This window comes from Felis catus, chromosome B4 (genome assembly GCF_018350175.1).
Source record: "Felis catus isolate Fca126 chromosome B4, F.catus_Fca126_mat1.0, whole genome shotgun sequence".
In the NCBI taxonomy this organism is placed as follows: domain Eukaryota; kingdom Metazoa; phylum Chordata; class Mammalia; order Carnivora; family Felidae; genus Felis; species Felis catus.
In genome coordinates this window covers 77,790,753-77,807,386 of record NC_058374.1, presented here as the reverse complement: position 1 = coordinate 77,807,386, position 16,634 = coordinate 77,790,753, and the positions used below count along the sequence as shown (strand labels likewise).

The following is a 16,634-nucleotide window of genomic DNA, read 5'->3' as shown; positions in this document are numbered from 1 at the left end:
CCTCCCTGAAATGGAGCTGGCTGAGCGCCCACGAGTTCCCCCTCCTCTGTCGCGGTGGGGTTCCGGCCTGGGGCTTGGGAATGGACCTGAACTTGACTTTCCGGACGAGGAGGGGCACAGCTGACTAACCTAGAGTGGAAAGGCGGCGGCGACGGGGAGTCACCGCCCCAACCCCAGGCTGAAGGGACCGTGGCACAGGGTCTCCACTTCAGACTCCCGTGCTCCCTCTCTCGCACCTTCCAAAATGAAAGCACCTCGAGCAGCACCTCCGAGGGGGCTGCGTGACCCGCCCCACGGACCCTCCATTCCAGTCCAGGAAGGGAGCCCTTGGGGCCTCCTGGCGTGGCCAGGGGCTAAGGGTGCTGCCCTCCCCACCCCCACCCCTCGTTCCCCGCTCCCCAGATCCCCTCCCTTCCTCCACCACCCGCCCAGCCCGCCGCCCCCGGCGGCTGGCGCGCGCGGTGCAGCATGCGGCAAAGCTCTTTGCATAAATTATGCTCATGACGCAGCAGCTAAAAAAATCCAAGTAGCAGAAGGAGGGAAAAAAAGGGGGGGGAGGGAGAGGGGGGGCCGTGGAAGGGGTAAAAGAAGAAAAATATATATACCTGCCCGCCCCCCCCCAGCTCCCCCACCCCGCTTCCCGGCCGCCCCCCCTCCGCCCAGCGCAGCCCGCGGAGTCCCCTTCGGCTCTGCCCAGCCCGGCCTGGGGGCCCGGGGGCGGCGGCGGGTCCCGACCGGCTCCCGGGCCGAGCCGAGCCCAGCCAAGCCGCACTGGCTTCTTTGTCTGCGGGCGGCGGCCGCCTGGCCCCGGCCCCGGCCCCGGCCCCCTGGCCCGGGCTGTGAGATGAATCTGTAATCGGTGGCCGCCGGGCACCCGGGGCGGAGGCGGCTCGGGCTCGGGCTCCGGTAAGTAGCGGGGTCCGGGGCGGGGAGGGGTTTGCACGGACGGGGAGGGGGCCGGGCAGGGGAGGTTTCGGGTTTGGTTAATATGCAATGCCCGTAATTAGCATAATTTATATATTTATGATAAAGAGAAAAAATGCCGCGGGGCCGGGGTGCCGGGATGCCGGGCCGGGGCGGCGGGGAGCTCCGGGAGTGGGACAGCGCGCGGCCGCCCGCCTGGGGCCGGAGACCCCGGGGCCGCGCCCTGGTCCGCCCGCGGGCCGGCGGGGACCCGGGGAGGGGAGGGGGCGGCCGCCAGGTGGACCCCGTGGGGTGCTTGGACCTGGCCCCTCCCCGTTTCTGCCCCTGGAGCCCTGGTGGGGTACGGATCAGAGCGGACGTTACGTACACAGACCCAGTGGCGACCAGAAGCCGATTCTTGCCCCGCAGGAGAACCTGGACGCCTGGGTTCCTGGCGGTTAAGGTCAACTGAGGCGGCCTAGGCGACCTGTCATAATTCTCCCCAGCCGCAGTACACTGGTGGGACTCAGGGTTAGGAACCCAGGCGTTGCTGGAAGGGTGGGGGAATGTGGGAGGGTCACCATCGAGCAGAGCATGAGCGCTTCATAAATATTTAATAACAATATTATTATTAATAAATAGTCATAATAATGGGCCCGTTAGGTGCTTCCTGGCCATTCTCACCTGGCCAGGCCAAGGGAGCCCCAGGGTGTCTTCTAATCCCCACTTTAGCGTTGGGATCCCCCACTCAGCTATAATTGGAAGCCTGAAACCACAGAATAGCCTTGGCTGCAGGGCAAGGAGAAATAAAATACTGTCAGGAAGCCTTTCTGGGCAAACGAAAAGAAGTTCTTTGCAAAGATTTGAGCCTCATCTAGTTTTCCCGATTCCTTGTTCCAAAAGTAGAGGTTGATCTTCAATTGTTCATAGACATCTATCCCTCCTCTCCTTATCTTGGTATTTTAAGGCAGCCAACATCGATGAGCAGGGCCTAATGAGGAATAATTCCATATATTCCCTTTTGATTGAAGTCCTGGTGCTCAGGGTGATATTTCTGTGACCTGGTTTGTTGTTGTTGTTGTTTTGCATATGTGCCATAGAACTTCATTTTGTTTATTGGTCCAACAAAAATACCCAGTATGTGCCAAGTTCTGAACAGTACAGACAGAATTGACCTTGTCATGGAGTTTTCATTTCAGTTTGCTGGCTATAAAATCATAATAGTAATCTTTTACATTTTTTAACACTTTGCAGTTGAAAACATTTTTATATCGTGCTTTACTTCGATGAAAAAATAATAGTCACAAACAGTTACATAGTGTTGGCTGTGTGCCAGGCCCTGTTCTAAATGCCTTACCTAAGTGTTGTCAGTTTAATCCTTACAATGACCCATGAGGTGGGTACTGTAATTTAGCCCCATTTTACAGATGAGAAAACTGAGGCTTAGAGAGATTACTTGAGGAGAAGCAGTACTCAGCCTGGGTCTTCTGCCTTTAAGCCCCAAGCTCTTTCTGTGGCAAAAGGTGGGTCAGTGAGGCCACAGAGGGAATGGGAGGGAAACTGGATTGCCACAGTAGGAAAGAGTTGGTGTGGTCAGGGTTCTCCAGAACTTATTGCTACTTCTCTCTCTCTCTTTTTTTTTTTAATTTTTATTTATTTTTGAAAGAGAGAGAGAGAACAAGCGGGGAAGGGGCAGAGAGAAAGGGGGACAGAGGATCTGAAGCGAGACAGCAGAGAGCCTGATGTGGGGCTCGAACCCATGAACCGCAAGGTCATGACCTGAGGCGAAGGCTGCTGCTTAACCGACTGAGCCACGCAGGTGCCCCTGTTGCTACTTCTTTGAAATAATTTTTAAGTAGTCTTAGTACTGCAAATGGGGGCAAAAAAAATTTTGAAATAGGATCTGTGTTTTGAGGGAGAAGGAAATATGAGGAAGCCAAATGATATGACCTGATTTCTTAGTTTATGTTTTTGGCTTATAGTCATTGACCCCCTGTCATGTATGAGGTATTGTACTAGGCACTGGGGTATGTTAACGAGTGGACAGGTCTTGGAGCTTACAGTCTGGTGGGGGAATATAACTCCTTTTTATTTTTCACATTTCATTTGCCCCCTCCTTTCACCCTGCCTAGGATGAATCATGTTTGGGCACAAAGGAAAGGGTACAGGAGGAGAAACTAAATCTAAATGTGTCCTTATAAACTAGGTTTACTGTTCGCTGATATATGTCTAAGATTATAAATGGTAATTTGGAAAAGGGGAATTAAAGTCATTCGCTACTTTCCTATCTTTTTACTTTTCCCTTTCTTCTGGCCCATGTGTATACCTAGCTGGTTTACCAATGGCTTGCCAAGCCATTTATCTCTGCTCATGACATTGGGGGGGGGGGATGGGGCGTGGCTCTGGAGGAGAACTGAGAGCTTCCGTTTTCCAATGTGTCCTGATCCTTTGGGGCCAGAACAGGCCCTTTCCATTTCCGGAGAGGAGGCTTGGTATTGTGTTAGGAGGATAGGGATCTGGGGCAGGTGGACACTGACTTCAATTTCGAACCTTCCATGGACTTTCCTGTGCCCTTGGGCAAATCACCGGACTTTTCTCTACCTCCATTTCCCTGTCGAAAAAACCGAGAATCGTAATAAGAGCACCATGCTAAGCATTTTACTTACATGATCTCGTATCACCGTTATAACAACCCCCATAAGGTCTTTCCATTTAATCACCATGTTAAAGATAAGGAACTTGAGTTTCACAGAGAGTAAGTCAGTTGTCCAAGATCACACAGCTATTTCACGGCCAAGCTGGGATTTGAGTCTAGGTTTCCTCCCAAAGCCTATATGCTTACTTCTCTTTAACCCTCAACTTTCTATCTGTAAAAGTGAGAGCAATAATAGCTAACTGTTCTTAGTGTTTTACACAGTAAGTCCAAGGTGAGGTCTCTTATTATTTATCCCTGAGAAAACAGAGAAGTAACCTGCCCCTCTGTGGAAGGTCACACAATTGGTCAGGCTTCGGTGTGTATTTGCTCTATGGCCTGGGGGGGCTGGCATCAGAATTGAATAATAATAGTTAATATATATTGAACCCTTTTGCAATTTACTACAACCCTAGCCCTGTTTCAAATATGGTAACTGAGGCACAGAGAGGTTAGGTCCTTGTCCAAGGTTCTCACAGTGAAGAAATCTTTTATAATTTTTTTTTAAAATTTGTTTCGAGAGAGACAGAGACAGTGCAAGTGGGGGAGGGGCAGAGAGCGAGAGGAAGAGAGAGAATCCCAAACAGGCTCCACACTGTCAGCGCAGAGCCCGATGCGGGGCTCAAACCCCTGAAGCCATGAGATCATGACCTGAGCCAAAACCGAAATTCGACGCTTAACCGACTGAGCCACCCGGGCGCCCCATCACAGTGAAGAACTCTTAAAACTGAGAGGTGAATCTAGGCTCTCAACTGCTACACTAAAGTGGCATGAGATAATGTATGTAAATTTTTATAATAACTACCATTTTCTGAGCCCTTACTATGTGCCACGCGTTAGTTACACGCGTTAATTTTTTTTTAATTTTTTTTTAATGTTTATTTATTTTTGAGACAGAGAGAGACAGAGCATGAACGGGGGAGGGGCAGAGAGAGAGGGAGACACAGAATCGGAAGCAGGCTCCAGGCTCTGAGCCATCAGCCCAGAGCCCGACGCAGGGCTCGAACTCACGGACCGTGAGATCGTGACCTGAGCTGAAGTCCGTCGCTCAACCGACTGAGCCACCCAGGCGCCCCTACACGCGTTAATTTATTCAGTCCTCACTATAACCCTATGAAGTAGGTGCTGTTTCTCTCGTTTGTTTTTCAGATGAAGAAACTGAGGCACAAAAGTTAAACCATTTGTCCTGAGGCCCACAGCTAGTAAGTATCAAGGCTGAGATTGTGAACCCAACCCATATTGGAAGGGAGAGCCAATGGGATTGGGTGAAGGAGTGAATGTGACCAGTAAGAGAGAAGGCAAGGATGATGGCAAGGTTTTTGGCCTGAGCATCTGTGGAACGAGGTAGTTGCCCATTGGCTGGCGTGGGGAAGGCTGCATGCAGGTGGGACAGGTTTGAGGTGGAAATCTAGAGTTTGGTTTTGAACAGGTGGAATATGAGAGGATATGAACAATCAGTAGGCATTTGGATATATGAGGCTGAAGTTCCCTGAGGAGGTCCCGGCCAGAGATTGAGATTTGGTCCTTGTGTGACCGAGTGAGCGCGCCTGGCGAGGAAGTGAGGAGTTCATGGCACCATTCAGCTCGGCCCCAGTTACCAGTCTTGGCTAATCTGCCAATCCCCTGCTTCCTGTCATGTGGCCTTTTTGAATGGCAGCTTTGCAAGAGGTAAGTGGGTATATAGCTGAAACATAAAAGCCGTGTAGAATGCCCACAAACAACCTAGCCTGAGGGAATTATGTCAAAAACTTTTTTTTTAAGTTTATTTGCTTATTTTGAGAGACAGAGAGAGAGAGAGAGTGAGTGGGAGAGGGTCAGAGGGAGAAGGAGAGAGAGAATCCCAAGCTCTGTGCTGTCAGCACGGGGCTGGACTCAAGGCTCGATCCCATGAACCGTGAGATCACGACGTGAGCCGAAATCAAGAGTTGGATGCTTAACCAACTGAGCCACCCAGGCGCCCTGTGTCACAACAAATGTGACTTTCTTTCCATTGAATACAGAAAACTAATTTCAGCTTAATCGACCATTCCTCAGGGTCCAGTAACTTCACGCAGCGTATCCTGCCCCTCCGAATGACTGGATAATGAGAAGGCATTTTATACCTTGAAAACCTCAACCACATTAAGTGTTAAGGGAGGGATTAAACCCACAGAAATGAAGGGGCGCCTGGGTGGCTCACTTGGTGAGGCATCTGACTCTTGGTTTCAGCTCAGGCAATGATCTGAGGGTCATGGGATCAAGCCCCATGTCAGCCTCCCTACTCAGCGTGGAGCCTGCTTAAGATTCACATGCACGCATACACTCTCTATCTCTCTCTCTATCTCTCTCTCTAAAACAACGGCAACAACAACAAAACACAGAAATGCGTCCGAATTAAAAGTCTGAACCCCATATAAGAACTTCCATTTTCCTCTATATGGTGTAAGATTTTTTTTTTCAAGTTTATTTTTGAGAGAGAGAGAGAGAGAGAGAGCACTAGTGGGGGAGGGCGCAGAGGGAGAGAATCTTAAGCAGGCTCCATGCCCAGTGGAGGAGAGGGGGGTGGGGGGTTGGAGGGGGTCCCCGACACGGGGCTCGATCCCGTGACCACAAGATCATGACCTGAGCCGATATCAAGAGTCGGCCACTCAGCAGACTGAGCCACCCAGGCACCCCATATTCATACATAAAATTTCGTGTCTGAAACACACGCTCTCATGGAACAAGGGGAAAGGGACCACACCAGATTGTATTAGGTATCCCTTCTGTGAACCCTCTACTACCTTCTATTTATCCACCATGACATTTAAACATACTGTAACGTAGTTATCTTTTTATTTCCTTGACTCCCGTCAGACTGAAGGCTTCTCAACAAAGCTGGCAAATGCTTTTTTCCCTCGTTGTAGCCCCAACACCCAGCACATAGTAGCCACTGAAATATTTGTTGAATAAATAAGGGATGAAACATTTCAGAATTTTTCCCAATAGGATCTCTGGCTACTCTAGGGGGTTCGGATTTGTCTGAGATTTCCTAACGCTCCTCCCCGGTGTCTTAGAATGTTGCCCTAAGCGAGCCCGGAGCAGTTGCCAAAGGAGAATGATACATAGAACCCGGTCCCCTAACTCATTCCCCTCCCCGGGAACTCCTTGATGGTCCTGGAGCTCTGGATTTTCGGATTGTGAGCAAATGCTTGAGCACACACAGTTCATTCTCTCCCTGAGGCTACCTGTGTTTTTAGATGTTAGCACAGGAAAGTGAGGGATAAATGAGCCATCTGGTAAGCAGCCGTGGTGCTTTGCCAGGTTTGATTCAGGTGTTTTTCACGCCACTCACTGGAGAAAGAAGACAAAGGAGGAGCTCTGGGTGGGCGCTGGCTCCCGTCCCAGCTTTACCCAGAGCAGCTCTGCCGTGATCTGTGTGTGTAGTGTTCTACTGCCAAAGTGATCACAGGAGTCCCTTCTCTTAAAACAGACTGTGGATCATCTCTCCTCCCTGGCTGTCAGGCTGTGGACCCTGCATGGCATCATGAGCTCAAAGGAGGCCATTCAAATGTATGTACCCCAGTCATTAGGGAACTGGTCAAAAAGCAAATTAAAGATGGCGGTCTGGTCAGTGAGACCAAGCCACAGCCTAAGGCTTGAGGAATGTGGAAAGTTCCTGGCAAGGGGGTGGGGCTAGGTCCAGGAGTAAGTCTGCACAGATGCTGAACTAGGGGAACACACAGGACACAGCTCAGAGTCAAAATGCTGAGTGTCTACTTCTCAGCGATGTGTTTGTGCCCCATGCATATCTCTGATAGGCGTCCTATAGAGCCAAGGCTAAGGAGTCATGTAAGGCCAAGACTAAAGCCAAGTGTGTTCTAGGGTCTGAAATGAGGGAGGCCTTTGTCTCTGTTCTGCCTGTATTTCTGGTGTGCTGAAGCCTGGTTGGTGGGTTAGAGTGGGCCTGTGTGTGGCCAGAGGCTCTGAGCCAGGACTGACTTTGCCCTTGACACAAAGGACTAGACATTGAGAAACCAAGCCCGCTCCACATAAGCTCATAGAATCTCAAGGGCAGAAGGGATCTTAGAATCACCTGAGCCTTCTCTACTACTTGAATCTCCCTAATAACACAGCCACAAAAGTGGATAGTTACCTAACAACTCCCCGTGAGTGGCCATGGCTGGCCGAAAGGAGCCAGTGACCATAACAAGACTATGAGCAGACTTTGAGCCCCTCTTGAGCAGATGCCCCTTGCCCCACAATGACTGGCTATCAAGGCCTCCCACCTAAAGGCCTTTGGGATTGGGAAATTCTTCCTCCATGAAATGTACATATCAAGCTATAATGGACCCAGATTTACTTTGCATACCTTTCCTCTCAGTTTGGTGTCTGCCTTTTATTTGAATTTGCAAATGACTTGCTAATTGACATTCTTTTTTTAAGTTTATTTACTTATTTTGGGGGGAAGAGCGAGAATCCCCAGCAGCCTCTGCACTGTCAGTGTAGAGCCCAACTCGAGGCTCGAACCCATGAACCATGAGATCATGACCTGAGCTGAGGTCAAGAGTCGGACGCTTAACCGACTGAGCCACCCAAGTGCCCCAGACTTCTTTATGTAACAAATGTCATGGCTCATCCCAGTTCCCATCCAGAAGTGGTGGTAAATTGTCAAGTTCTTGGCAAAACTCATAGAAGGCTCCCATGTACAAAATCTGGAGGAGGACATCACCCAGGAATGAGGCTAGAGTCCCAGTGAGGTTGGAAGATGCCTACTAGCTCTTCCAGCAAATTCATCTGCCCCTCCTGTACCCCCTTGTACCTAAAAAGAGAGGCCTCATTTCCTCTTTTTTCAAATTGCTAGGTGTCTTGAATTTCTTGCCCTCACTTTCATTCCTACTGTAGGTGGTTAGGGAAGGAAATGGAGAGAGGGAACCTCATGGTTCCCCTTGCCTCTTTGGCCAGGGAACATTCTACCAAAGGGTGAAGACCCTAAAACCTCTTAGGTGAGCCAGCAACAACACTCTTAGGCATATATACCAAAGAACTGAAAACAAATATTCAAACAAAAACTTGTACACAAAAATTCATTGAAGCACTATTCACATGGTCAAAAGGGAGAAACAACCCAAACATCTATCAGCCGAGGAATGGAGAGACAAAATGTGGTATATCCATACAATGGATTTTTTTTTCAAGACCTACGAGTTTAATTACCTACTAGACCATCCAGATGGAAATATGTGGTAAATGAATGGAAACAAGGGTCATAAAATTAGGAGAAAGGCAGGCATTTTTAGAGCGGTTTAGGTTTAGATGTTCACCAGGTTGGACTTAAAAAAAAAAAAAAAAACACACATTTAAAACAAATACTTTCTTAAGATTTTATTTTTAAGTAGTCTCTACACCCAGCATGGGACTTGAACTCACAACGCTGAGATTAAAAGTCGCATGCTCCACCAATTGAGCCAGCAGGGCACCCCTTAAAATAAAATTTTTTACCACAGTGAAAAAACAATAAAATTAAAACGGAATTCCAGAATTGTCCAAATGATTTTTTAATCGTGATTAATTTTTTCCCACATTTCTTTAAATGTCAAGTTGTCTTTGGCAAATTTATCCAAAAACATAAATTTTCATTGTATAATTTAGTTTATATTTATATAACACGGTGCCCTAAATTGATGTTCATCAGAATACTGTTCTCTAAGCCCTAATGGCTTATATCTTCCCTTTAAAGTGTGTAAGTATCAAAAAAATGTGTATCTTTTAATTATTTTATCATTTTCAAAGATAGTCTAGAGAAAACATATGAATTAAACACCTGTAAGTTCTTCATTTTTTTTTTTAAAGTTTATTTATTTTGAGAGAAGGAGAGACACAGAGAGCACAAGCAGGGGAGGGGCACAGAGAGAGAGAGAGAGAGAGAGAGAGAGAGAGAGAGAGAGAATCCTAAGCAGGCTTCCCACTGTCAGCGCAGAGCCCGACTTGGGGCTTGAACTCATGAACTGTGAGATCGTGACCTGAGCCGAGATCAAGAGTCAGATGCTTTTTTAAAAAATTAAGTTTACTTATTTATGTTGTTTAGAGAGAGAGAGAGAGAGAGAGAGAGAGAGAGAGAGAGAGAGAGAGAGAGAGAGAATCCCAAGCAGGCTCTGCACTGCCAGTGCAGAGACCAATGCTGGGCTCAAACCCGTGAACCCTGAGGTCATGACCCAAGCGGAAATCAAGAGTCAGAAGCTTAACCGGCTGAGCCACCCAGGTGCCCCAGTTCTTCATTTCTGTTGCAGTGTAGCAATTGGTCCTCTAACCCATGGTGGTCTATCAGCTGAGCAAGGCTGAGTCTTGTTCTCAGATGCAGCTGACTGCACCTCGTAAAGCAACTGACTACAGGCTTCTCCGCCTCTTTTTCAGACAAGGGTAACTAACACAAATCATTCTTTGATCTATACGTTCTGCTAGTTTCATCCCCCAGATCCTCGTTTGGGAATTCTCATTCGCCAAATCGTTTTTGAAGACCATTGCACGACACAGTATCAAGTCATTAGATTCACATGCGCTGATAATTCTTGAAGGTATTTTCCAAATGCTTCCTTCCTTCAGCTTTACCATCTGTGTGTTTAAAATGGTCTCAAAAGTTCCAGGGCCACCTGGCGGGCTCCGTCAGTAGTGCGCGTGACTCTTGGTCTTGAGGTCATGCGTTCAAGCCCTGTGTTGGGTGTAGAGATTAATAAATAAATAAGTAACCTTCAAAAAAAAAAAAAAAAGAGTTCTGAGATTCCAAACAGTTTTCTTCTGGAGAAGATGCCGGTTTCTTTGAAAAGGTTCGATAGTTTTCTTCATTCTCTGCTTTGAGGTATTTTACCATGCTGTAACAGGGATTACATGAAAATCTTCCGTTCCTCAGTCATTGTCTAAGTGTTGCACTTACAGGATTTTTTATTTTTTTTATTTTTTTATTTTTATTAAAAAAAAATTTTTTTAACATTTTATTTATTTTTGAGACAGGGAGAGACAGAGCATGAGCAGGGGAGGGGCAGAGAGAGGGAGACACAGAATCTGAAACAGGCTCCGGGCTCTGAGCTGTCAGCACAGAACCCGGTGCGGGGCTCGAACTCCCGGACCGCGAGATCATGACATGAGCCGAAGTCGGACGCTTGACCGACTGCGCCACCCAGGCACCCTATTTTTTTTTTTTAATGTTTATTTTTGAGATAGAGGGAGACAGAGCGTGAGTGGGGGAGGGGCAGAGAGAGAGGGAGTCACAGAGTCTGAAACAGGCTCTGGGCTCCGAGCTGTCAGACAGAGCCCAACATGGGGCTCGAACCCACGAACCGTGAGATCATGACCTGAGCCCAAGTCGGATGCTTAACCGACTGAGCCACCCAGGCGCCCCATACAGGGTTTTTTCTTGAACCGCTTGTGTGGGGAGGTGGTGGATTGGCACACACCTGTGGAGGGCTGGTCGAGTCACAGCTGAGCGTGATGAGCTTTCCATCTTGGAAATGGAACCTCAGTTTGCCTCTCTGTCAGCCCTCCCCAGAGAGAAAGCCCACCCGATATTATCCGTTATTCCATAGCTATAAAAAGGATCAAAGTCCTGACACATGCCTTGACAACGTTTTTGCTAAAAGAAGCCAGACACAAAGACCACTTACTGTATGCATCCGTTTTTATGAAATATGGAGAATAGACCCATCCATAGAGAAAAGGCCGACTGGCGGCTGCCAGGGGCCGGTGGTGGCAGAGAAAGGGAGGAATTGCTAATGGGTATGGGGTTCCCTTTGGGGATGATGAAAATGTTCTGGAACTAAACAGTGGCGGTGGTTGCACAACATTATAAATGCGTTCAATTCCGCGGAGTTTTGCGCTTTAAAATGGTTAAAATGGTGAATTTTATGTTACGTGGATTTTACCTCAATCGATAAAATAACCGAAGAAGGAGAACCTGTCAGCCAACCCAGGGTTGAAAGAGGAGGAGGAAGGCGAAAGAGGGGGAAGCTAGCGCATTTCTCTGAGCTTAGGTCCCTCATCTGGACCGTGGTGGTGGTAATTCTCCCATCCCCCAGCGGTCATGAGTAATGAGCTTGAGTAAGTGTTATAGAAATACTTAGCCCTATAGGCGCTCAACGTCAATGTTAATTGCCTTCTTTTCTGTATAAGTATCTAAACCTATTTGTCCGCTTTATACCTTTATTTCTTACGACTCTATGGTCTGTGAATCTGTTCTTCACGAGGGCTCCTCCCACTCCCTCTCCCTGCATTTGGCAGGCTGCTCTACCATCTGGGATGTTGTCCTGGCTCCCGTGTTAAAGGCCAGGATGATCCTTAGGCCACTGCCACAGAATCACTTAAGAGCTGCTTCTGTGGGACCCGTCGGCTGAATCAGACTCTCAGGGGAACCTGGGGTCTGCATTTTTAATAAGCGCTCCAAGTGGTGATCACGCACATTCAGGTTTGGGACTACTGTTTCAATTTATTCGGGGCTTTACCATCTCTTCCAGGAAGTCTGCTCGGACTCCTCCCCTGAGAAGCCCTCTGATGGCCAGAGTGCTCCTTTCCTGTGTCTGAGGCTCTGGAGGCTCTGAATGTCTGGGTCAGAGTCAGCTTGGGTTCTGCTGGGTGTGCTCTCTCCCTGCAGACTGGGGAACGCCCAGGGACGGATGCCTGGCCCTCTCTTTCCTCTTGTCACCCTGGTTCTTCCTGAGTGTAGGATCTCTTGGGGTGCTGTAGGAAGCAAGACACTTCCGTTTTCAGGTCCTTTGAATCCTGTTTCCTTTACTTGTACAGATACTTGGGAGAACTTAGATTTTTCTCCCTTCCTACCATTCTACTCCTGACTCTCCAAGATGGTATAGAAATTGTATTACTGTGTCACATCAGCCTTTGCTTTTCCCGTCCCGTGTCATCCCACAGGCTGTGCTAGGTGTGGGCCGGCCCCCACCCCACCCTAAGTGACCATGGATCCTGGAGCCGGGCCAGAGTCATCACTGACCGTCAATGAGCAGGTATGTTCTGGGGCAGGACGAGGTGGGGGAGTGAGGGTGATGGACCCTGGGGCGTGGCCAGGAGGAACACTCCACAGAGCCTGTCAGTATCTGTTTCTTAACCAAAATTCATGCCGACTTCACCCATCCAGATGTAGTTACCAGCTAGGATTTCTCAGGGGCTGAGATCAGGGATTTAAGCTGTGATTTTATTATTTATTTCTTTATTTTAAGTTTATTTTATTTATTTTTAGAGAGAGAGAGAGAGAACAGAGGTGCATGTGCATGCATGCCCAAGCAAGGGAGGGGCAGAGAGAGAGCGAGAGCGAGAGCGCGCGCGCGCGCGCGAGAGAGAGAGAGAGAGAGAGAGAGAGAATGAATCCCAAGCAGACTCCACGCCATCAGCACAGACCCTGACTTGGGGCTCGAACTCACAAACCACGAGATCATGACCTGACCTGAAATCAAGAGTCAGATACTTAACCGACTGAGCCACCCAGGCACCCCTTAATTTCACTTTTTAAAGTCACAGCTTAGGGGCACCTGAGTGGCTTAGTCGGTTCAGCAGTTGACTCTTGGTTCTGGCTCAGGTCATGATCTCGAAGTTCATGAGATCAAGCCCCTTGTTGGGCTCTGTGCTGACAGTGCAGAGCCTGCTTCGGTTTCTCTCTCTCCCTCTCTCTCTCAGCCCCTACCCTATTCATGCTCTCTCTCTCTCTCTGTCTCAAAATAAATAAACTTAAAAAAAGAAGTGAAATTAAAATATAAAAAATTGTATGGGATGCCTAGCTGACTTAGTAGAGCATGTGACACTTGATATCAGGGTCATGAGTTCAAGCCCCACGTTGGGGGTAGTCTACTTATAAAAATAATAAAAAGTTTAAATATGTATACAAATATGTATAAGTTTACATAAGGAAAAGATTTGGACATCAGGTAATTTACTCTATTTTTTCCTAAATATATTTTATAATTTTTTTGCAGTGAACATTCATTACATAATTTTTTAAAGGAAAAAAAAAGGTTAACATTTCTTAAAAGGTAATTGGACTGAAGTCCCTCATATCAAATTTAAATCAGAAAAGGAACTGCTTTTGGAGGTGTATTTCACTCATACTCCCCTGAGAGGTCACATTGTCACTTTTTCCAGCAATCTCTGGCTGGGTTCAATTTTGAGGACTGTGTTGTGGGAGTGCCTTCGGGTACAGGCCAAGTGCAGGGGAGGCTCGACACAGATTTTGAACATACAGCGTGTCCCTGATTCTTGATTGGTCTAATTCAAAGCATGCCAGTGCTGGAGGTGAAGAGCTGAGGGCTGGCTGTTTGAGCAGGGGAAGAAGACCAAGTGTTCTGAGGACATGGAAGGCCCCCTCGAGGTCGGAGCATGCCTGCAGATGGCAGGGCTGGCCCCACCGCTCCACAGGGTGCAAGCCTCCAGTCCGGGGAGGTGGGGCTCCAGTCCGGAGAGGTGGGGCTTCAGTCTTGGGAGGTGGGGCTCCAGTCGGAGAGGTGGGGCTCCAGTCCAGAGAGGTGGGGCTTTAGTCTTGGGAGGTGGGGCTCCAGTTGGAGAGGTGGGGCTCCAGTCCTGGGAGGTGGGGCCAGTGGCTGCTTCTACAGTATTGCTGACCTGCATTTCAGGAAGTTAGCTTGCCTGGAAACCTTGGCCTGTACCCCAGAGTTTTGGAATCATGAGCCTAAAAAGTTACTCAGCATTGTGGAGCATTCATGTCCATCCCTTTGTCTTTGAGGAAACTCCTGTAAGGTTTCAAGAGAAGTGAAGAGGGATCTGCTTCTTGGCCCAGCCTAAGGCTGGATGCTGTGTTAGTTAGGGGCCTCCAGTATCCTAGCAGCTAAGAGGACGCCCTTGCAGGGCTGTGGGATAGGCCACTTAACCACTCCCTGAACTGAGTCCAGGACGGGGAGCAAATAGAACTATCTCCAAGTGGTTTGGCTCTGTGGGGCTTTTACTAGCGTGTGTCAAGCCCTTCCCGTGTCACCAGGCCCCAGTTTCTTTCCTGGGATCGGGGAGCTGCAGCCTGCCCCAGGCTGTGGAATTGTCACAGCACACAGCCCTCAGGCAAGCGGTCTGCATCTCCAAGTGCCCTCTCCTCTCTCCCCCAGCCAGAAGCCTACTGGCCACTCCCCACCAGCAATGTCCCCTGTCCTCTGTTTTCAGGTCATCGTGATGTCAGGCCACGAGACCATCCGCGTGCTGGAAGTGGGAGTGGATGCCCAGATCTCTGCTGAGGAGGAGGGCAAAGGACTGGAGGGTGTCGCTGCCGAGGGCTCCCAGAGCAGAGGCCCGGCCGAAGCCAGTGAACCCGCTGGTGAAGCTGGGCCAGACAACCCAGACTCCTCTGCAGAGGCAACTGGTACGAGGCCATTGCTCCCATTTGGCATTGGTCCACCCGAGTCCCTCTTTCTGTCTCCTTGGAGAGCCAGCGTGAGTCCCTAGGGCCAGGGTGGCCTCAGGGTCTTGTCTTCCGGTCCACTGGACGACCTCTGGCCACAGCTGTACTTCTGCTCAGCTGCTAGGGCCGTCCTGCCCTCCATGTCCCTGGAACTTTAGTTCTGGTTTCATTCACTTCCACATCTAAACTGGGATGGGTCAGGGTGAGGTGGGAGGAGAGCAGCTGGGCTCAGTTGAGGGGATCGAATTAACCTCCGAGAGGGCTGTACGTCCAAGCCAGAAAGGCCGAGTGCAGAAAGGACTAGACCTTCAGGATCCCGACAGCCTTTCTAACCCAGTACCTTCTGTGGTGAATCTGGGAGGTTCCAGCGGCTGGGGACAGGAGGGCATGTTACCTACCCCACACTAAAGATGTAGGTTAGGTAGGACCTTGCAGAATCCCATCTCCTTACTCCTAGCTGGGCTGGCGTGAGTCAAGCCTGGTGTCTTATTTATGCTGTCTCCAAAGACGACTTTTTGGGCAAGAACTTGATTCCCCTGTAAGGGGAATGGATAGGGACGATCCACCCACACCATCTCTCCTAATTACCCTGTAGTATAGCTGCGAGACAGCCAGGGCTGTTCTAGAGGCTGGGACTGAGGTGCCAGGCATGGCTGTCTGGTTGTGGGGCACCCTGTCATAGACTTCCCTCATTGACACCTTTCAGAGTAGACGTCTTTTGCTGGAAACCTGGGGATCCCCAGTTAGTACCCCCAGAACTCCACGATTCATCTCCCCTAGCCTTCTGCTTATCTTCCCTTCCCCGGATTGGAGATCTGGGCTGGTGGGGGTGGGCCAAGAAGAGGAGCCAAGAAGAGAGCAAATGAGAACAGACAGGCTTTAGGGAAATAGCAACTCCTTAATTTTAGACTTTTTTTTTAGATTTTTTTTTTTTCAATGTTTATTTATTTTTGGGACAGAGAGAGACAGAGCATGAACGGGGGAGGGGCAGAGAGAGAGGGAGACACAGAATCGGAAACAGGCTCCAGGCTCTGAGCCATCAGCCCAGAGCCTGACGCGGGGCTTGAACTCCCGGAGCGCGAGATCGTGACCTGGCTGAAGTCGGACGCTTAACCGACTGCGCCACCCAGGCGCCCCATGCAACTCCTTAATAAGAAAACTGTGAGACCTCACATCCCTCACTCTGCCTGCAAATCAGCACGCAGATTCAGTTGGCACCCTAGTGACCTAGGTTATTTTTTCTCCTTTTGAATAAAGGAACGGCAAAAGGCTTGACCGTTTTCCCCTAGCCTGGAAATGCTCTGCTCCATGTTGAGACCAGGGTGGGGTGTCACGTGCTCCACAGGGCAGCGCCCCAGAGAGCAGGCAGCAAAGACCAGGATTCTACGTCTGACCGATCTTCCCACTCCTTTCCATGGTGGGGATGGGGCTCTTTTCCAGAAAATTCAGGAGATTTCCCAGGTTTACCCACAGGGTCGGCAATTTCCCTTTTTATTCTTTTAACGATCTTCCATATCTCATTTTGTCTGGTGCCTTAATTCTATTTCTTGTTCAAACCTGCTCTCGGAAATGGATGCTAAGTCAACTATTTATACCTTAGCATCAGTGTTTATGGTACTGTGCATCTTCTTCCAGGGGTTTGTACATTTAAGCCTCTTCACGAAAGTCCTTTTCTCTGTAAAG

At 49.0% G+C, this 16,634-nt stretch overlaps 1 protein-coding gene across 8 annotated transcripts in view; it reads left to right on the top strand.

Moving 5' to 3' along the window:
* Positions 1-643: 643 nt before the first annotated feature.
* Positions 644-16,634, top strand: part of POU6F1 (POU class 6 homeobox 1) — a 29,545-nt gene continuing 13,554 nt past the window's right edge. The window contains exons 1-6 of one of the 8 annotated variants that reach the window (XM_023257071.2): positions 645-906; positions 4,745-4,797; positions 5,025-5,263; positions 7,047-7,126; positions 12,470-12,561; positions 14,717-14,912. In XM_023257071.2, the coding sequence (XP_023112839.1) occupies positions 12,514-12,561; positions 14,717-14,912 (244 nt within the window). In that variant the 5' untranslated portion in view covers positions 645-906; positions 4,745-4,797; positions 5,025-5,263; positions 7,047-7,126; positions 12,470-12,513. Of the gene's footprint in view, positions 907-4,611; positions 5,264-7,046; positions 7,127-12,469; positions 12,562-14,716; positions 14,913-16,634 lie in introns of those variants that run through there. The other 7 variants (XM_023257075.2, XM_023257070.2, XM_045061808.1 and 4 more) reach the window with 7 other exon arrangements.